The 21945-nt window shown below is 47.8% G+C and overlaps 1 protein-coding gene across 6 annotated transcripts in view; it reads right to left on the reverse strand.

Moving 5' to 3' along the window:
* Positions 1-21945, reverse strand: part of CLPB (ClpB family mitochondrial disaggregase) — a 176500-nt gene that overhangs the window by 57329 nt on the left and 97226 nt on the right. For all 6 annotated transcript variants that reach the window (XR_016393826.1, XR_016393827.1, XR_016393825.1 and 3 more), the window contains 2 exons: positions 12966-13063; positions 670-784 (listed from right to left, as the gene is read on the reverse strand). Coding sequence is in view for 3 of the 6 variants with exons in the window: in XM_089915254.1 (XP_089771380.1) it covers positions 670-784; positions 12966-13063 (213 nt within the window). In the remaining 3 variants the exon portion in view is untranslated. The remainder of the gene's footprint in view (positions 1-669; positions 785-12965; positions 13064-21945) is intronic.

Genomic DNA, 21945 nt, shown 5'->3' on the forward strand with positions numbered 1-21945 from the left:
TCTCAGTTTGATATATCTCTCTAGTGGGATCTGCATGGGGAGGAGGGCCATTAGATTAGGAGTTACACCAGCAGGCAGTCTAGCTCCCGGGGGTCAAAGTATCGGACATAAAGAACTTCTGAGGTGGAGAAGAAGGCACTCAAGACTTGTTCAGAATATTTTCCCCAAAATTGAACCAGCTGCTGACAAATTATACTGAAGTGTGGCAGAGTCCTGTGCTGGGAGACAGAAGATAAAAGTTCTAGTTCTGGCTCAACTGCTACATTACTAGTGATGGACAAACTCTTGTTCCTCTCTGGGTCTCAGTTTCCCTACCTGAAAAATGGGGGTGGGGTGGGGGCAGTAGACCAGATGAAGGTCAGAGTTAAATCCAAAGCATACGAAAGCAGCCTTGAGCAAATTATTGAAGTGCTCTGTCTCAGCTTCCTCATCTGTAAAAGAGGAATTTAATAGCACCAACCTCATAGGGTTGCTGTAAAGATTAAATAACACAACATATGCAAAGAGCTTAGAACACTGCCTGGAACATAGGAAGTACTCAACAAATGTTATGTTGTAATATTATTAGCCACTTCTCCCCAGCATGGAGACAGCAGGACTACAGCTCACTGGGGCAGACCGTGAGCTTCCTTGCCCTTTTTGGTGCAGGCCAGCATCTCGCATACTCACCAGCACCTACTGTGGCGATGGCACTCTCCTGGCCAATGATGTGCTCCTTCAGCCGCTGCTCCAGGGGAAAGCGGCGCCGTTCCTCGGCCTCACGTTTCTGCTGCTTCTCTCGGTACTGTGGGGAGAGAGGGAAGGTGGCTCAGGAGTGCTGGGCCCAGGAGGATCCTAGTTTCATTCTATCCCCCAACCCAGGGGGGAAAAACACAGGTTTTTTCTCTGAGGGTCCTGATGCACAGCTCTGGCTCATGACCACTGGAGGCTGGCCCAGTCCTCCCCCTGCCCCTCAACCTAGGCCTCACCTCATCTCCCTACCTCGGGTGGCCATTGCTCAGGGGTCCTGCCTCACCCTGCTAGTAAGTACTGCTAGTAAATTAACCCTTGACTCTGGCGTCTGACAGAAGATTTGGTTCGAATCTCAGCTCTATCACTTACAAGATGTGCTCATTACCTGGAGCAAGTTACTTTGCCCCAGTTTTCTCCTCTGTAAATTGGGGGTTAAATATGATAATGTATATAGAATGTGCCTAGCATCATGGCTGATGTGCACTGAGTGCTTACAAATATAGGTTCCTTTCCTTTTCCACTTATCCTCTTTTTCTATAAATTTATTTATTTATTTTATTTTTGGCTGTGTTGGGTCCTTGTTGGTGCATGCGGGCTTTCTTTTAGTTGTGGTGAGTGAGGGCTACTCTTTGTTGCGGTGTGTGGGCTTCTCATTGCGGTGGCTTCTCTTGTTGCAGAGCACGGGCTCTAGGCGTGCGGGCTTCAGTAGTTGTGGTCCACGGGCTCTAGAGTGCAGGCTCAGTAGTGGTGGCACACGGGCTTAGTTGTTCCACGACATGTGGGATCTTCCCAGACCAGGGATCGACCCGTGTCCGCTGCATTGGCAGGCGGATTCTTAACCACTGCACCACCAGGGAAGTCCTCCACTTAACCTCTTGAAAACCATTTTGGTTTTTAAACCAGAGCTATGAACACCCTCTACTTCAATGATACTGCATTTCAATTAAACACAACTATTCAGCAATTGCTGTGTGCCTGGCCCTGTGCATGCAATGATGGAAAGGTGGGGCAGGGGGAAGGAGGAGGATTATACCCTGCCCCCTGGGAGGTTTAGATGATGCTGAGTGCCTGGCATGTGTCTGGCCTCCGGCTTGGTCCATTTCAGAAAAGGCAGACGGAGGAGGCCCGAGCTTGGTCCTGCTGTGAGGGAGAAGAGAAGAGCCAGGCCTTGCTCTCAGGAAGCTCAAAGTTGTGCACGGGAGGTGAGGCAGGGTCTGTACACAAATACTACTCAGGCAGAATTAGCCATTTCCCTCATGGTTCCAAAGCATGTGTGCCTATTTCTAGCCTTGTACCTATCACTAAAAAAAAAAATTACTTGAAAACCAGTTTGTTGCATGTGTGTGATTCTGTCTTCCAAATCAATTATGAGCCCCCTGAGGGTAGGCACTGCCTTTTACTCACTGCTATTCCTGGCACGGGTCCTGGCACAGTGGAGACATCTGGTGAATATTTGCAAAAATGAAGTTGATGACAGATATAAAGAGAAATTAACAGCTAGACTGGGTGGTGTAGGAGTACAGAGAAGGGAAGGATACATAAAGCACGGAACAATTCTGGGAGACAGGAGGCTTGAAGGAGCTGGAATACTGGGCTAGGTGGGAGCTGTGGGACTATCTGGAGACTGGGCAAAGAGGGGTGAGTGTGTGGGTCTGATGATAAAGCATTTATGGAGGCCAGGGGATGGAGGGTGGGGGAAGGAAACAGGTCTTGAAGTGGGATGGAAAGACCTGGGTCTTCAGGAGGCTTCTTTCCCCTAGGGCCCCTGTAATACTGACAGCTTTCTAGAAAGCGAGCTGCCAAGGTATGGCCCTGTCACAAAAGTTGTGGCTGCAGATTGCTCTTGCAGGGAGAGTGGATGAAAAATACCTGCTGCTTGGGCAGTGTTTTCCTGTTAAGGTAGTGACCTTGACAGAAGTTAAAAAAAATAAATAGCGAACAATCCAATTTCGGCTGTTGCTATCAGTCTGTAACTGAAAGCTCCCATCAGTTCCGGGGTTTCATACGAGCAATAATTCGGCGCTGATCCCAGTGGAGCAACACTTGCTGGTTGGAATCCAGCGCGTCATCGTGCAGCTCCCTCAGGCGCCACATACATCACCTGGCTCTGCCAACTCCAGCCATATATCTGCCTCCTCCTCCCTGTCCACCCAGCCCCTCTCAGCACTCGAGTCCACTGGGGTGGAAGGCTCTGATGGTGAGATGCACACATACCTGCTGGTACAGCAGTGGCCAGCGGCCTGGCCAGCTCACAGTCAGTCTGGCTGCAGAAGGAAGCTGGCCTCGGAGGGTTTGCTAGGTCTGTTTCGTCACTTCCCCTCAGGGATGGATATTCCTGCCTCTGGGCCTTTTGCTCACATTGCTCCCTCAGCACAAAAGTCTTCTCTATTCCCACCTACCTCTAAGTGATCTCAGTTTAAATACCAAATTGCCTAAGGAGCCTGTTGCCCTGGCCCTGGGACCTCCAGAGCACTTATTTAACTGACTGTTTATATCTCCTTACTCCACACATGAGGTCCGTAGTGACAAAGCCCATGTTTTATTCATTGCTATAGCTCTAGCACCTAGCATAGGGCCCTACTCACAGAAGAAGTCAATACATGTTGCCAACCTAATGAGGTAACTACCGTTTGTGGAACAGCTGCTGTGTGAAAGGCACGGTACTCAGCACTTTATGTGTAGTGTCTCACTGAATTCTTATAGTAGTCCCCATCTGGAGTTTGACTCCTCTTCTGGCTCACAGTGGGGCACACAGTGTGGCAGAAAGAAGCAGCTTTGCTCCACAAAGATGTGAATTTAGACCTCGCCTAATCCAGTTACTAGTTAGCTGACCTTGGGGAAGTTAATTCACCTCCCTGAATTTCAGTTTCCGCATCTCTAACACGATGATGGTACTCACACCTACCTTGCAGGATCCTTGTGAGGATTAAGTGAGGTGATGTATACAAAACAATTGGCAGGTCTCTGGCATACAACAAATGTGTATGTAGAAGTCGCTATGTGAAAGACTCAAGTGGCCAGCATAGTACCTGGCCCGTGGCAGGCCTCTGATAAATGTAACTTCTCCTTTGCTGCATTTTGATAACTGATTATCTAACCCAGTGCCTTTTTTGTTTGTTTATTTTTGTTTTGGTGCTGGAACCCTTTTAACTAATTTAATCTGCACGGAGCCCACAGATAAGGGGAACAGTTGCTCCGGCTTAAGCAGAAGCCAGAGGCCAAGTCCACGTGGATGCCCCCACTTGCCCCAGTGTGGCTCCTGAGGCTTCTCCCCCTAGGAACCCTGGGTCTGCAGGGTACAGTCTCAACACCAACTGAGTTCTCAGGACGCCTCTACTGTCTGGGGTGGCTCAGCTCTGCCTGTCAATTTTCCTTACATGGTAGAGAACTCCACATCTAGGTACTTTCTTTGTGGGGCCTCACAAAACATATCTTCTTTCCTTTGCTACAGGCAAAGCCTAACATGACATTTCCCACCACTTTGTTGGTTTGGGTACGGCCACCATGGCCTCCTTAAGTCTTTTTCAGGGAAATATTTCTACCTCCTATAACTCGACTTCACTGTCATGATTTTAGGTTATCTTAGTATTCCTATTATTTTCTTGGGCAGTGGGAAAGGGTTCTTGACTTTTATGGGGGTGAGCATGGGGGAAAGGTTGCACTGTGATCTGGCTGGTTTCTCAGGAGCTTTCTAGATGGCACTGGGAAAGATTCAACCTATGGCTTAAATCTGAGCACATCCTGATTCTAGCATACTCCCTCCCAGCCTGAAGCCCTATGTACATCTCCTCAGAGAAACTTCTGAAACTGGATCAGACTTTTTGATAAAAATGTACAGGACAATGGGATTAAACCAGGTAGAAGGTTACTGCTTCATGCTCTTTTCCTAATGCTTATTAGCACAGAGTTTATATTAAAAAATATGCTGAATGAATGAATGTCTTTTTAAGGCATGAGCTATGAGTTCAGGCTTGTGGAAAACTAACCAATGGAAGAACCTAGGAAAGGAAAACACTTGGTCTGTATATATTCTATTTGGGGGAGAGGAGAGAGAAGGATGGGAGAAGGCACTTGGTAAGGGTCTATGAATGTGGGCTACTGCTGTTCCCGGCTTTCTGAGGAAATGGGGAGGAAGGCTACAGGGACTGAGGTCAAGGCCCTGCTTTGACAGGATTCCACTGGAGGAGAAGACAGGTTAGATGACCCAGCCTGCAAAAGTAGGGGGCACTGGGCTGAGAGGCCCAAGAAGCTACCCAGGAGAGCAAGAGCGGGGGAGTGATCATCTTCTTAATAAAAGCCACATGCAATTAGCTTCAGAAGCCCTCACCTGGAGCTAGCAGCAACCAGCTCCCAATGCTTCATCTCGGCTGGATAATCATGGCCACTGGTTTCCATCATTCTTGATTTAATATGGCACCCCTCCTGGCTCTGAGTGCATTTACAGGAAAGGCCTGGGAGGCCGAGGCGAAGCCTAGCTGGGCTCTCGCTAGGAAGTGGGTGGCTGGGCAGAGAGGCTCTGCAGAGGAGGGTTACAGGGAGAAGGGGTATGGCAGCACACCTACTGTTGGGCATTCCTCAGGAACAGGTCTGATAATAAACCTGGTAGTACATTCACTGAGAGAGGAGCTAGGGTAGGGGTGGTAGGCAGAATGAGACCCTGGACAAGAACAGGATAAGCATGGAGGAGGGGAGAGAAGAGAGGCCAAGTTGCAGTTTGTCTCTTGTGGGAGGTCAGGGCAGAGCCCACTGGCTGCTCACACACTCAGATATGCCCCATCCTCCTGACTCCCTGATCCAACCCCAACTTACATCACAGTCAGGGCTTCTACCATGCCCTGAAGCTGTGGGGGACAGAGAGGACTGGGTACAGAGGCCAACAAAGGGGACCATGGGGCAACAGATGAGACTGGAGGGGTGTGGGATGATGGAAAGAGTTCTGAGAAGGGGGGTGATGACAAGAGGAGCCCAGGGGTGCAACAAAGGAGCCTGGGAAATACAGAGCAGACAGGAGAGGAGACTGGGGGACAAGAGGGGCACCTAAGGGAACTCAAAGTCTCTTGAACTAGCTCAGAATCCACATCCTTGTAGAGGAAAGCTGGGCACAGAGCAGGCATCAGTCCCATCAGACTTGAGGACCACTATGTCAGCATCCCAGATTCCATTCTCCTCTCCTCCAGTCGATCCTCCTTTTGCTGCCAGAGCCATATTTTTAACATGTAAATCAGATCATGTCATTCCTTTGCAAATAGCTGGGTTGATCCAGAGACAACAGTGGTGAGAGAAGGTTAAGAGGCGCAAGGAGTGGCTAAGGTGAGAAAATGGGTTATGTTCTCCTCAGTCCATCACATCAGGAGGCACGTGATGCTCCTGTACCTGTGGCTGGGGATGTTAATTTTGATCACTTGGTTAAGGTGGTCTGTGCTAAGTTTCTCCAACATTTTTCCCTTTGTAATTAATAAGTACCTTGTGGGGTGGGACTCAGTGACTGTGAAAATATCCTGTTACTCCTCAAACTTCCACTCACTAGTTTGAACATGGACTGATGAGTCTTGCTTGATTTAGAGCCAACTGTTCTAAGTCTCACAGCCCTGTGGAGTTCAGAGGATCTCCTCCTCCCTCACTGTCCAGAGATGAAGTAATTAAAGCAGGGTCCCACTGGTAGCAAGTAATAAAGGCAGAACACTAACCCTTGTGTCTAACTCCAGTGCCTGCACTTTCCACCCTGGAGATAAGAAAAGACCTGTTCTTGCCTTCAGGAAGTTCAGAGCCTGTTTAGGAAGATGAGACTTAAAACACAAATTTCATATTCCTACTTTTAGCATGGGGTTACCTAACGAATTTATTGAAAATAAACACCAGAGGGTGTTCTTGCCAGAAATGCATAATCTGAGTTGAATCATAAGGAAACATTAGACAAACCCAAATGGAGGATGGTCTACAAAATAACCAGCTTGTACTCGTTAGAATGTCAAGGTCATGAAAGACAGACTGAGGAACTGTTCCAGATTAAAGGAGATCAGGGCTTCCCTGGTGGCGCAGTTGTTAAGAATCCGCCTGCCAATGCAGGGGACACAAGTTCGAGCCCTGGTCCGGGAAGATCCCACATGCCGCGGAGCAATGAAGCCTGTGTGCCACAACTACTGAGCCTGTGCTCTAGAGCCCGTGAACCGCAAAACTACTGAGCCTGTGTGCCACAACTACTGTAGCTAGCGCACCTAGAGCCCACGCTCCACAGCAAGAGAAGCCACCGCAATGAGAAGCCCCGCGCACCGCAACGAAGAGTAGCTCCCGCTTGCCGCAACTAGAGAAAGCCACATGCGGCAACAAAGACCCAACACAGCCAAAAAAAAAAAAAAAAAAAATTAATTAAAAAAAATTAAAAAATAAAGGAGACCAAAGAGACATGAAAACTGAATCCAGCTTCAGATCCAGAATTTTCTTTTCTTGTAAAGAGAATTATTGGGACAACTGGTGAAATCTGAATAACATCTATAGACTAGTTAATATCAATATTAATGCTCTGATTTTAAGGATTGTACTGAGATTATATAAGAAAATGCCCTTTTTTTTTAGGAAATTCATACAAGTATTTAGGGGTAAAGGGGTATCGAGTATATAACTTAACCCTCAAATGGTTCAGAAAAAATTATACATATCTCTCTATATATATTATTTATATATACATAAGTAATAAAGCAAGTGCAATAAAATGTTAACAACTGGTATTATGGGTGAAGGTTTATGGGAATTTGCTGTACTATCTTTGAAATTATGTAAAAGTAAAAGTGAAGCAAATCAGGACAATGCTTACCCTTAGGGATGGGTAGTGACTGGAGGGGAGTATGATGCAAATGAGTGCTTGTAATAGTCTATTTCTTGATCAGGTATATTCAGCTTGTAAAAATACAGTGAGCTGTATACTTATGCGTACTTTATACAAATATGTTTCAACAAACAGTTTTTGAGAAGTTAAAAGAAGGGACTTCCCTGGTGGCGCAGTTGTTAAGAATCCACCTGCCAATGCAGGCGACACGGGTTCGAGCCCTGGTCCGGGAAGATCCCATATGCAGCAGAGCAACTAAGCCCTGTGTGCCACAATGTGCACCTGCGCTCTACAGCCCGCGAACCACAACTACTGAGCCCACGTGCCACAACTACTGAAGCCCGTGCACCTAGAGCCTGTGCTCTGCAATAAGAGAAGCCACTGTAATGAGAAGCCCGCGCACCGCAATGAAGAGTAGCCCCTGCTCACCGCAACTAGAGAAAGCCTGCGTGCAGCAACGAAGACCCAACGCAGCCACAAAAAAAAAAAAAAAAAAGAAGCAAAAAGAAAAAGAAAGAAAGCAAAAGCCTGTCCCCGTAAAGCATGGAGTGCTGTTCTTGGCCCATGGAGAACCTGTAACGAAGGTCAGATGGTGCTGTCTGGGCCATCTGGGCCAAGCACAGAGCCAGGCATGCGGCACAGTGGCTCTCGAAATGAGATGCGAAGCAGGGAGCAGGTTGGGCAAGGCAGGGAAGGGATAGCTCTTCACCCTAAGCCAGGAGGAACATAACTCTCTTACCCTCCTGTGTACCTCACCTGTTCTCTCCTGATAGCTTCCTTCAGATCTGATGGGAGCACCCAGGCTTGCAGCCCAGAATGAGGGGCTCAGGGGAGCACTGCATCCCCAGCTACCCCTGAAGCAAATGAAAAAATACAGAGATAGGAAATGTGCTTGTGATTCTGTCACTGGGATATGCAAATAAGATATATATGATAGGCCTATCTGCCTAATATTCCTGCCAATTCATTTTCTGGATGTGATTAAAATGAGCAATAAATTCCTCGTGAGTCTCGGTGGAGTGAGGATCTGGGAGTGGAGATGCGGGCTGGCACAAGCACGTCCCCCTCAGCTGAATATTCATCATGGAATAGCTCCCTATATTTTTGTTTTATCTGCCATCGTGTGCACAGAGATAGATTTCTACCTCTCCTTCATCTCTTAGTTAAGATGTGGAAATGGTCTAAGCTTTAAGTATTAAACTCTCCAGCTAGTGAAATCCTTCAAAGTGAGATCACAGTTATCTTCTCTATGAAGCCTGCCCTGCTTATTCTGTCTGGAGGTGATCCATGCTTTCCTGGGGCCCCCACAAACTCTGTATGGACCCCTCCTAAGGCACAAGTCAGTCTGTGCGTATCAGAGCTAAGAGCGCCTGCCTCTCCCCATCTTCCTCTCCCAACAGCCAGCTCAGGAGACAGGAGCTGGGCTTCATCCACCTCTGGATCTTCTCAGGGGGCCCAAGGGGGCTTCCGCACACAGAGAATGCTGAGAGAACTGAGCAAACCAGCCATGAGGAGAAACTTATTTAAGCCACCTAAGGTGACAGAGATTCTTAGATAAGTGAGTGACACATTTTAAAAGGCAGAAGAAAATTAAAAATTAGGCTTATGGATAATTCTAAAGTGAGAAAATCATCAAGAAATAATAAGTGAAAAAAGCAGATTCCAAATATGGAACTAGGATCATAACTCATAACACCTTCAGGACCAAGTACAATGTATAAATGTCTGACAGGCAAGCACATAATACAATAGGAAATAGGTGCCTGTGGCTGGAGAGTCCACGCTCCAACCTCTAAGGCATTATACTCACATTAAAAAAAAAAAAGTTGGCAAAATAAAACATGGCTGCCAGTTTGAGACCCCTGCGGTTTATACAGTAGGCTACTAACCAGGTTAAAAAAAAAAAAAGACCACTTATATAAATATATATAGATATGGTCCAGAAAAGGCAAATGTAGTATCATAAGAAGAAATCTCTGATTCCTATCCCAATAGTTACTAATAATAGCTTGATTTTCTAAAGTCACCTGCTTTATTTCAGCTTCAGATTTCTCATTTGTAAAATGTGGGGAATAAGAGCTACTTCATGGCTTTGTTACAGGATTAGAAAAAATATATATTAGAACCCTGGCAGAGTGCGTAGATGCACTTGATAAATGGTACCTACAATTATTATAAATAATTAAAAACATTAATAGCAGTTATGTACAGGTAGTCACGCTATCAGGCTAAAACGTTTTTAACTGAGATTCAGTTCAGTTGACATCTCTTCCAGGAAGCCTTCCTTGATCTCCCAGGCAGTATTAGAAGCCACCTTGGCTTTCCATAGTCCCTGTCCCTGGCCTTCCCTGGGACTGATGACTTGGTGGTGTCATGCTTTACTTGCCTGTCTCCTCACCAGATTGGGACCTCCTTGAGGGTTTCACCCAGCTGTCTTCTTCCCATCTAGCTGAGAGCGTGGCACACAGATGTCATTCATAAATATGTACTGACTTATTTAATTCTCTTCATTTTACTCTCCAAATTTTCCATAATGGGAAAGATGACTTTTATAATTACAAATTTTCTATAAAGAGCCCATAACTGACTATAGAGGTAGGTGAAGGTGGAAGAGGCTGAGCTGGGTGGCAGGGGGATGCCGGATGGAAAGCAGGGGAGGAAGATAAGATCAGAGTGGTGGTAACCTATGTCTAGACAAAGAGCCAGGAGATGAGGTCTCAGGTTGGAGCCTCAGCACCCTCCAGGCCTGAATCATTATGTTACTGACATGGGGCCTGAACTCAGAAAGGAGCAGCTGCTGCTTACTTACTGGCAGAGGGAGACAGAACCCAGTCTAAAGCAGTGTTCTTCCCCTGAAACTCTTCCGCAAAACTCTTCTGCACAATTTTGAAAAGGCAGTTTTTTGCAGCTTGGAGGAAAAAAGCAGAGCAGAAAGAATGGGTGACCATGGAGATGCTGAGCAACTAAGAGAAAGACAACGCTGCTGACATCCAGGGAGAGGTGAGGGTGGTTCACGTGGGTAGAATTTGAGGGGACTGCAGAGCAATCAAGTGGAAGTGCTCAGCAGACAGGTGAACATTTCGGAAGGAGGAAATCCAGACTGGGTAAAGGGATCAAGTGCAGAGAGGTGACGACAGAGAAAGTCTTCCAGCTGAGAGGTGACAGAACCCCTGGGCTGGCTCTGAGTTGTCCTCTAGCCTCTAAAGGCAGTCCCTGCCTGGGGTCACAGCTCTGTGAGGGAGCTCCTCCTGCAGCAGCCATCCGTTAGGCCTGGCTCTGTCCTAGTCCTAATACTGAATTAATTTCCTCTCCTCCCATCCCCCCACAGTCATCCCTGTGTCTACGTGCATCTCTCCTTTCCGGGCCAGACGCCCCATTGCCTTCGGCCTTTTCTCATGGCACAGTTCTGCTTGCCTCCTTACTGCCCCCCTCTGCACAGATTCTAAGAGCTCAGTCTACTCAGAAGGTAGCATCTGCAATTGCCCTCTGTGGTCCAGAAGGATCTGACTGGCACAGAGGACGCAACTGCCACTTATTCACTCGGGACACCAGCTTTGTACTGATGTGGCTGACATCAGGCCATTTCTCGGGCAGCCAAATTTTGTTAAGGGTCCCTCTGCAGTCCTAACCCTTCCACCCGCTCTGGCACTAAGTGGCCTGTTCTCCTGCTTTACATGACTAGACCAGGGCCTGCCCTATGTCACACCACCTGACAAATATGGGTACTTTTGGCCAAGTGCAGTGCTTGCTCTCAGGGGACAGTGGTTTGGCCTGAAAAGGGAGATAATGATGGGGAGGCAGTCCCTGAGGTGACTTGAAACAGTGCTCAGGGATTTCCTTATGGCATGGGGGAAGCTGACCCAACTACAGGACAGGAACATGGGATTAGTTCCAGTGAGTTGTGAGTGGAAGTAAAGGGTCCTACTTCCAGGCTGAGCAGTTAGCTGCAGATGGAAGGCCCTTCAGAGCACTCTCTCCTCTCTGTAAGCAAGCAGCAGTATTTCAGAGGGTGGCTGCTCTGCCAGTCAGGTCCCTGAGGACCTAGGATGAGCACAATCCCCCTCTGCTGACCTTCATGTGTAGCGTGAGGTAAAAATGAATCTTTGCTGTTTTAAGCCTCCGAAATTTTGGGTTGTTACAATACCATGACCTAGTTTATCCTGACTGCTACACAGACAATGGTATTTTGAATGGAACCTTAGAAACCACTTAGTCACATTTTCACAAAGGTAAACTGATCTTCAAGAGGGGAAGCGCTCACCTGAGGTCACCCAGTCAGTGAGTGGGGGAGCTGGGATCACAACCCCTGTCTTGTCTGTCTTAGTCCGGTGACCTAAGTGCTCTTACTCAAGACACAGAGAATATGTGCCACTAGGTGGGACCTGTCACTCTTAATCATCTCAAAGCACTTCGGCCAGTTTGCCAATGAGAGACTCCATGATGCTGGAAAGAGCTCAAGACTGAGAGTCAGAAACCAAGCCTTCCAGTTCCAGTCCTGCCAGTGAACCTACTATATGACCTCCTGTCCAAGTCTTAGTTACGGTTTTAACAGTAACTCACTCTGGGACCAAATGCAAGTCACACCACATCCCTGGGGTCCAGTCTCCCCAGGAGGAAAAGAAGTCATTTGATTTAGGTTTCAGAGATTTAAAATGTGTGCCCACAGCACAGCCTTCAGGGAGGTTACCTGGGGGGTAGGGACAGTCTGGTGGGCGGGGCACTGGGCCACCTCTCCTTCAACAAGAACAGCTCTATTTTCCTCTGACTTATTTGTTTAGACTTCGATAAGGTTTCCCATCACCGGACTTGATGACTTCTCAGGTCCCTGCCAGCTCTGAGATTTGTGATTCTAGTTCTTGGATTCTGCCAAGCACTTTCTGAGATATAATTGGGTAGCTGAGAGGAGCAGAAGGCAGCCTGTTTTCAGAAGGTTCAAAAGTCTGGTTGAGAAGATCAAATGAAGATGGAGATTGTTTTGGCTCAGATTCCACACAAGGCTCTCTGGAGTGTGTGTGGAGGGAAGAGGTCAGGGAATAGCTCTAGAAGGAGTGATGATGGGAAAGGATTACTTGATGAGGCTAAAGAATACATGAGGCCTGAGGAAATAGTACTTAGGCTGAGATTTATGTCTTGCTGTTCTTCCTCCTATGAAAAGGAGCTGGAAGGTCCATTACCTCAAAAACTGAATTTGAAAGTCCTCAGAAGCCAGAAGTGGCCCAGGCCTCTTCCTGGTCAGGAAGAGGGGCAGCTTCCTATTCTTGATGAGAGTGGGGGTTGGATTTCAATTTAAATAGACAATAATCCCCTAAGGAGAAGTGGCCCTTGGTGTGGAGCTTGACATAATTTAATGAGTGAAAGACCAAATGCAGCATGGAGTGCCCACAGGCCTTCTCCTTTCTTTGAGACTTACCTTGGCCTCAGAAGTCCTTAAAAGCTTCATCACCTCCCCTTCTCGAGCATAATCCAAGGGTGTGTGTCCCATTTCATTCCTCTGCAGGGGGTTAGCTCCTAGCAGGAGGAGAAGGAGAAATAGAGCCTCTATGAGTGATCAGTGGGCTCTCGGCCTTCCCTCAGAGGTGGCTTGTGCCTTGATTTCAGTGTAAGGAATGCCCACAGAAATATGGAGCAACAGAAACCTAACAGATTGAAATACATGTTAAGCTACTCTGAGAGAGGAGTTCTCAGTCCTCTCTGACACAGAGGTCAGGGTACTGAGGCTCCTACATGGGCATGCACACGTGCAGAAACACACCACCCACGCAGAGAGGTGCCACCCACACAGATATGCTATACACACACACAGGTGTGCTGTGCATACAAAAATACACACAGCCAAACATGCTAAAAAATACACCAAACACGCACATAGATTAATACACCCCAACACCAGTGCGTTATTCATTAAAATGCCCGCATTATCAAATTCGTTTGTACACAGATGAATATTCATTCATCAAAATCATATAAAAATCTAAAGCACAGAATATACGAAATAACAGTGAAAAGGCCCCCTTCTTTCTACTCTCTGCCTCTCCCTCTCCTTTAATGCTCTCTTCCTTCTGGACACTTCCTGCCTACCAGAGTCAGCTGAGTCCTCTGGTCTTCATCAGCAACCTGGCTGTGCCAGCCCTCACCGGTGCTACTTGTTGGTGAGTTTGTGCACTCAGGCAGGCATTTCCTCCAATCATTAGTTCCTATGATTTGAAGACAAAGAACTTTAAGTATAACAAAAAGAAGAGGCTTGCTGGGGGCCATGCATCTACCTTCTCTCACTTTCAAGTGCCGGCAGCTGATGAGCCCTGAATAAAGTGTCCACTTGGTGCAAAGCCTTGTGGACAGGCAGTCGTGGAGGAAAGGCTGCTCTAACCCCCATGCTATCAGAATCTCCTTCCCAAAGCCTAGGTCTGAGCACCTCACCCTCCTCTTCAAAAACTGTCCATTCCATTCAATTTGCCAAATCTTGAATGAGTGGGGCCTGGGAACATGGAAGACTCAGATCTGGCCCTGCTCTAAAAGCACTTCTCTCAAGAACTATGTGTTAAATGGAACATTAAGGTAGTGGTCAACTAGTATTCCTTGATCTTCTTTTTTGCTAGGGAAGTGTTGTCTAGAAGTAAAGAAGGGTTAAGACACAGTCCCTGCCACAGGATATAATAAGTTGGCTGGGGACACTAAATACACAGGTAAGGCTGTGTCACCACGAGGCCTGGCTCGGGGGGATGTCCAGCCACTGTTTGTTGATGGACAGTAAAAATCAGTGTTTCTCAATCCCAGGCTGAGGAAACATTTATATCATGATATAAAATCATTCCTATTGAAACTCTCTGCTTCTTTTTTTTTTTTTTTGCGGTATGCGGGCCTCTCACTGTTGTGGCCTCTCCGGTTGCACAGCACAGGCTCCGGATGCGCAGGCTCAGCGGCCATGGCTCACGGGCCCAGCCGCTCCGCGGCATGTGGGATCTTCCCAGACCAGGGCACGAACCCGTATCCCCTGCATCGGCAGGCGGACTCTCAACCACTGCGCCACCAGGGAAGCCCAACTCTCTGCTTCTTAAAGGACTATAAACTTACCGACAATGGCAAACATTCATTAAGCATTTACAAGTGGCTGTCTGCCTGGGCTGCAGAGAAGAGGTGTGGGAGGACGAGGGGAAAGGAACAGAGAGCAGAAAGTATGATCCAGGCCAAGGAAACTTACTGTCAATAAGAAAAATTAATACTTTTATACATGATCCTATTTTCTAATAGAAATCTGGTATAAAATATTAATATAAATAATCTTTACTACAATATAATTCACATACCATTTAAAGTATACAATTCAAAAAAATAAATATACAATTCAGTGGTTTTAAATGCACTTACAACATCATACACCATCACCACTATCTAATTCCAGATCACTTTCATCATCCTGAAAGGAAACCCCGTCACCATTATCAGAGACACTCCTCATTCCCCTCAACCCCAGCAACCATTAGCCTACTTTCTGTTCCTGTATTTGCCTACACTTGACATTTCATATAAATGGCATCATACAACATGTGGTCTTTTCAGTCTGGCTTTTTAAATTTAGCATGTTTTCAAGGTTCATCCATGTTGCAGCACATGCCATTCATGCTACAACATGAATGTAGGAATATAGCACGTACTTCTTTCTTTTATGGTTGAATAATATTCCATTCTATGGACGTACCCCATTTTGTTTACCTATTCACCAGCTGATGAACATTTGAGTTGTTCCCCTCTTTTGGCTATTATGAATATGCTGCTACGAACATCTGTGTACAAGTCTTTGCATGGACGTATGTTTTCATGTCTCGGGTATATATCTAGAAGTGGTGATGATAATAAGAATAATAGCCACTGGTATTTACTTACTATGTGCTAGGCACGGTGCTCTGTACTTTATATACGTTATATCATTAAATCCTTACAACCATCCTGAGGGGCAGGAATTAAATTACCATGCTACAGACATGGAAACTGGGCTCAGAGGAGTGAGACAACTAGCCAAGGTCACAAAGTCATTTGTTTGGAGCAGGAGTCGAACCCTGGTCGACTACAATTCTCCACACTCCCACCAGGGCAGCCATGACACACCACTGGTGAAAAATCATTCTGTGGTTTTTTACTGTTTACAGGATAAAATACAACCTTCCTAATAAGGAGGGTGCCTGGGTTCTTCCTAACTAGCAGGCAAGTCCTCAGATGCTCAGTTGGAGCCTCATTTTTTCTTTCAATTCTGTTGGTGCTTACTGGGCACTGTGTATCAGGGCCCTGTATATAGGAAGATGGGGGACTGCCAAAGCCAATGAAGAGTTTTCTTTTTTACATTTCTTGACTACTCTGTAGAAACTGATACCTTGGCCACTCTCTCCTTTGAGTTCTAAAAACCACTTTTCAGGTTTTCCTCACACCCTGTGACTGTTCCTTCTCTCTTCTGCAGGCTCCTCTTCCTGTCTTTAAGATGAGGTCGGGCTTCCCTGGTGGCGCGGTGGATAAGAATCTGCCTGCCAATGCAGGGTACACGGGTTCGATCCCTGGTCTGAGAAGATCCCACATGCTGTGGAGCAACTAAGCCCGTACGCCACAACTACTGAGCCTGCACTCTAGAGTCCGCAATCCACAACTACTGAAGCCCGCACGCCTAGAGCCCGTGCTCCGCAACAAGGGAAGACACCGCAATGAGGAGCCTGTGCACTGCAACAGAGTAGCCCCCGCTCGCTGCAACTAGAGAAAGCCCGCGCTCAGCAACGAACACCCAACGCAGACAAAAATTAAAAAAAAAAAAAAAAAAAAGATTAGGTGCCATCTAGAGTTCGAGTCTAGGCACAATTCCAGCTCTCCAGAAGCTAACGGGGACCAGAGGTGACCATGCAACTACAACTCAGGACAAGTGTGATCAGTGTGCCGAAGGAGGGACAGCAGGACTGTGGAGGCTCAGGAAGGAACACAGCGCTAAGGGGCTTGTTCGCCTGGCCCAGTTTTGCCAGCCCAGCCCTGTTCTCTCTGGTGCTCGGCACTGAGGACTCGACGGGCAGTGGCAGACATCATCTTCCCCTTTCCCAAAGCTCCTGGACCACAGTTAGGGAGGGCCGAAAGAGAGCTACAGTCATGCAGTGGAAAGGCCTCTCCTTTCTCAGGTAGCCTCAGGGGGAGCTCTGTCACTAAATATGGGCTAGAGTGGAAGGGGGATGAGGGAGAGACCTCTGGAAGGGAAAGAAGAGAAGAACAAAGAGAAAAGATAAATGGTTAAGAGAGGGAAAAAAAATTGGGAGAGAGAAGGGGAGGGGGAGAGGAAGAGAGGTGAAAGAAGAAGATAGTGGAAGACCAGAGGGTGAGATTAGAAGCTTCAAACAAGTGCTGTCAGTGATCTATATTTGCTTACAGAATGAAAAATGTGTGCCATAAACATTGGCCACTGAGTAGTTTCTAGTAGGAGTCATGTCATTTCTCATAAAGGATGGGATGGGGATAGGTAGGGCATCTCTGCACCGGGGCCAGCCAGCACACGGATGCCTTTTAAAGCAGGGCTGGGCCTGTCACCAGCCCAGGAGGCTCTCAGCTAGGCCCCACCCCAGCCACCCCGAGCGGGAAAGCCAGCCAGGCTCCCCAAGGTTCTGGAGCCTCAGGGCAGCACGGCTGCTCCCACTTTAGGAAGGCTGAGGCAAGGGCATCATGGATAATGTCCATCTAATATTAGTCCCCCAGCCCCTGCACCCTCGCTCTGATGCTCTGGCTTGACTAATTGCTGTAATAATTGATAGAACCTGACTTCTACAACTGATCGATTTCACCTCCACGACCAACGGCCACAAACCATTACACTCCAATAAATAACCACGTTGGGCCTCACCCGCCTGCCGTCTCCAGGGGCATCAGGATGGCCCATGCCCTGGCCTGACCTCCCCTTGCCTCCCACCCAGGGCCCCTCCGGGCCAAGCAGCTGGTCTAGAGGGTCAGGCTTCTGGAAGTAAGTCAGAGGGCTGGGCGGAGGTGGGGAGCGCTAATCGCAGGCCATCCGTCACCTCCCACTGGCTGTCTGGGGCTCAGGCCAACACCTGGAGCACCCCAGGCAGTATAGTGCAGGACCCCTCCCCTCCTCTCCCTGCTTCAGATTAGTGTGTCCCAGCTTATAATATGTGATAAACAGCAGACTGGCTCCCTGGCAGCACTGCTGCGGCTGCACCTGCCCCCTACAGCTGTGGAAGGTCACTCATTGGGGAAATATGTTTCTGTCAGTGGTATTGAAAAAAGTTTAGTGGAGTGACAGGCCTCAATTTTTCAAATTTTATTAACTCCATCCTCTTAACCATTTGTCTTGAATTCCTTCAGATTCTGGGGGATCTGTCAATAGGGCTCGGGCCAGGAAAGTAGGATGGGGGTGGATGGTCCTGGACCGGTCCTGGCTGGTGCCAGTGACAGGCTTGGGTCTCAACACCCAGGGCAGGATAAGGCAGTGGAAATGGTATTCATGGGAGAGGAGGCCTGGCCCACGGGGTCTCAGGGAGCCTGCTGCTCTTCTCTGGTACAGCACCTGCTTAGGTTTGACATAATCATAGGCTTTCTGAGTGGAAAAAGACCTTAATGATGAGCTCTTCCAATTCCTTAAGAAGAGACTCCCCTCTACTACATTCGAAACAGGTGGGTCATTCTGGCTTCCCTGAACATGCCCAGAACCCAGTCCCAAGCTCATGGCCTACCAAGGGGTTCCCGCCACTAAACTGAGGGCAGATTCTTTTCACATGAGCCCCAACCTCTCTCTCCAATCCCACTCCCACCTTGGACTTCCTGTAAACACCTGTTCATCTTTTAAGACTCAGTTCAGGCTTCTTCTCCAGGAAATCTTCCTTGTTTCCCTACCACCCCAGGCTTGGTACCATCCTTTGTGCTCCCACAGGCCCATCTGCTTCTATCTTACTACACTGATCCCTGTGTTAAAACAGTCTGTCTCCATCCAAGACTGAGAACCCTCAGAAGTCAGGGACCATGGCTGATCCACTGCTATATCCTGACTACCCAGCACAGGGCCCGGCACAGAACAGGTGTTCAATGAGATTTACCAAATGAACGGACTTCTTTCCATGTGCTATCTTCTGAGGGCACACACAACATGGCTGTTCTTCCTGACCCAGAAAAGCCCTTCTCACAGCAAGTGTGTGACCATGTTCTTTGCTCCTGTGGGCCAAAGCTCCCAGTCTCTTTGCTGGTTCTAGACACCTCTTTGTCTGGGTGACAGATCAGGTCAGGTCAGGCTCCGACACCCTCAGTGCTCTGTGGGTGGGAAGTGGGGAGGAAGTGGTTGGAGAGAGAGGCCCACTTGCCCTTCCTGGTGAGAGTGCTAAAGTCAGAGTGGGAGATGGGATTCAGATCTTCTCTGTGCTGACAGCAAGCCTATGGGGAGGGGAGGAGGCATGTTACTCCCTCCTCCCTTGACACCACTCTGTTCTGGCCCTCTGCTAACTCTGTGACTATCTAAGAAGATGATGCGTATGAGACAGCTTTAAAAAAACCCAGTAACTGTCCTATACAAATGTGTGAGGCTATATTATCAATAATATTGACATGCTCACCCACTCCTTCCCACCCCCCACAGTTCTATCAGCCATTGGGGCCTTCTAGTGACCCAGATCTACCACCACTGCAGTTTCCATGATTCACCCCTTCCCCTAACTGCAGCTGGCTCCCTGCCCCCTAAAAGGGCACACAGCCTGGGAGCCAGTGGGGATGGGGGTCACCACTCCCTGGCTGTATGACTGGGGTCCTGCTTCATCTCTCTGGTGGTAATGACTGCTGCCCTGCCTACCTCTAGGGGTTCTGTTTGAACTAAATAAGATAAAAAGCCTGAAAACTATTGGTGGGGAGAAAGATTGTACTGGCTGTACAATGCTCTTTGTAATAACTTCTGCATTCACTCTTCCTTTCCATTTTTACTGCTGCCTCCTTTAGCACCTTCATCCTGATTTTCACTAGTTTAACAGTCTGTTTACTATTTCCAATTAGAAGGTTTTGTTGAATATAAGGGAAATCTTTCCCATGATCAGAGACATCAATGTGGAGCCATCCATTCTTTTTGGTTGCGAGCTCCCCATCAAGGAAGCGCTCCAAGAGAGACAGGACGACCACATGAGAGATGCCGTGCACCTGTCCCATCTCCACACTCACCTTCACTCACCTCCACAATGTTGTCTGGGACACTCCTCATGCCTGGAACCCCACTCCTTGTCTCCCTGACTATCCAGACCCTACCCCCTTTTCAAGGGCCCTTCTCTGGGAAGCCTCCTCGCCCTTCCAGTTCTCAATGCTCATCATCTATGGGCTCCTATTATCCTCCCACTCCTCCCTTTTCTGGGGGTCCATCTCTGTTCAATCTTCAGAGTTAGTCTGTGTGTAGCTCCTCAGGTCAGAGATGGACTGATTCTTCTGTGTGTTCCCAGAGGCTGAAGGTGAGAGAGAGGAGCCCTGTCCAGAATGCTGCAGGCAGCACAGCAGCACTGGGAACAGAGCTGAGGTTCCTGAGCTTTTCCCCTAAACCAACCACTGAGCATTCTCAACAGAATCCATACACCCGCGTACATGTGCACCTGCAGATCAGCCTCCCTGGTAACCGAGAACATTTACTGAGTTCTTATTATGTGCCATACCTTGTGCCAACTACTTCCTTCTATTTAATTCTTAATAAGAATTTGATGAAGAAAGAAGGAGAGGTATAATTCTTTTCCATTTCACAGATAACTGAGTCCAGTGGAAGAGCAAGGTGAAAGGAGACTGGCTAACATTTGTTGGGTGTTACGGCCTTTATATACAGTTTTCATCATACAAAGACTGAGAAAACAGAAGCGGGGAGAACTGAAATAATCTGCCCACAGTCATGGGACTTATTATACTATTTTTCTCTTTTGTATATGTTTGAAATTTTCCATAATAAAAAAATTTTTTTTTTAAAGAAGACAGGTCTGGTTTTCCACCACACAGTGCTACCTTCCAAAGGCCTGATGACTCAAAAAGAGCTAAAAATCATCTTTCCTCTTCCCTTCCAACGTGCTCAGATGATCCAAAACCAAGATGGGGGTGGGGCGGGTCTCCAGAGGCAGGTTTGGGACAGGCAGGTTTGGGACAGACAGCTTTGTAGAAGGGTACGAAATGGAACTCCTTTTCCTCCCATTCAGGGCTCCCCTGTCTGGGGTGACAGGGGAGCCCCCAAACAGGTCATTTAGAAGTCCTAGCTGGCCCCCAGAATGTCATTTGGAAGTCCTAATTCTCTGACACACACAGTCTGGTTGGGAACCCTTGCTTCAGGGAAGTGGATTTCTAAAATTCATGGAACAGAGAGCTACTGCCTCATGGCTCCATCATTAAAATTCACTGAGTTCTGACTTTGGGCCAGGAGCTGGGCACGCAGTGGAATCAAACTTGTTCTTGCCCTGGGGGAGAACCCAGACTGGTAGGAGACAGACAGGGACAGAAACAATGACAATATAGTGTGGTGTCAGGATGAGAAGAGGATGATGAATCCCTCCCCCGACTCCAAGGGAGCCATACACAGTGTAGCTGGGGAGATGGAAAAAAGAGTACCAGCTTTAGAGCAGAAGGTGCTGTAATAAGAATAAGGGAAAAAAAGACTGGAGAAAGCCTGGAGAGGGGAAAGTCAGAGCTCAAGGTCATGGAGAATGAGTGGGAGAGTGTAAGCTAGAACCCAGGCCTTCCAGTCCAGGGCTCTTTCTGCTTGCCTCGAGCCCTACCCCATGAGCTTTCAGTTCCAGCACTGACCAGAGGGACTAGACTACACTGGGTTTTCACCATTCTCTTCAGTGTGTCAAACGCCTCTTTGCCTACCACTCAGACCCAACATTCTGCAAAGACCAGCTCCATCTCCCCTGCCTTGAAGCCTTCTCAGACCACTGCAGCCTACACAGACAACTTCCTCCTTTGAAGCCCTAGAGTACTTATCTGATCACACACTTATCACCCATATGTGTCTTGTCTCCAGAAGCAGATGCATTACTAAAGGGATGCTTTGTGAAGGCCTAGAAAAGGAAATGGTGATGATCCCTAGGCATCAGGATGGGTTCACAGAAACCCAGTCATGCCAGACTAACCTCATTTCCTTTCTTCATCAGGATTACATGTGTTTGCTTAAGCAGGTACAGTTAGGGCATATGTAGACTTCTTCAGACATGTGCTGGGGTGTCTCAGGACAACACTGAGGACACAATGGAGAAATGTGTGCTCCATATCACTACAGTGTGGAGGGTTAGTCAGTGACTGGTGGACTAACCAGACCCAAGCGGCAGGGTGGAGTGACTGACAGATCAGAGGTGAAGAAAAAGCAAGTTTCCAGTGGCAGCAAAAAGGCTTGGTCCTGGTTCAGCATGTTGACCCCTGAC

The sequence above is a fragment of the Delphinapterus leucas genome, chromosome 7 (assembly GCF_059928025.1).
Source record: "Delphinapterus leucas isolate spDelLeu-1000000601 "Yukka" chromosome 7, BTC_Dleu_Yukka2, whole genome shotgun sequence".
NCBI classification, from domain to species: domain Eukaryota; kingdom Metazoa; phylum Chordata; class Mammalia; order Artiodactyla; family Monodontidae; genus Delphinapterus; species Delphinapterus leucas.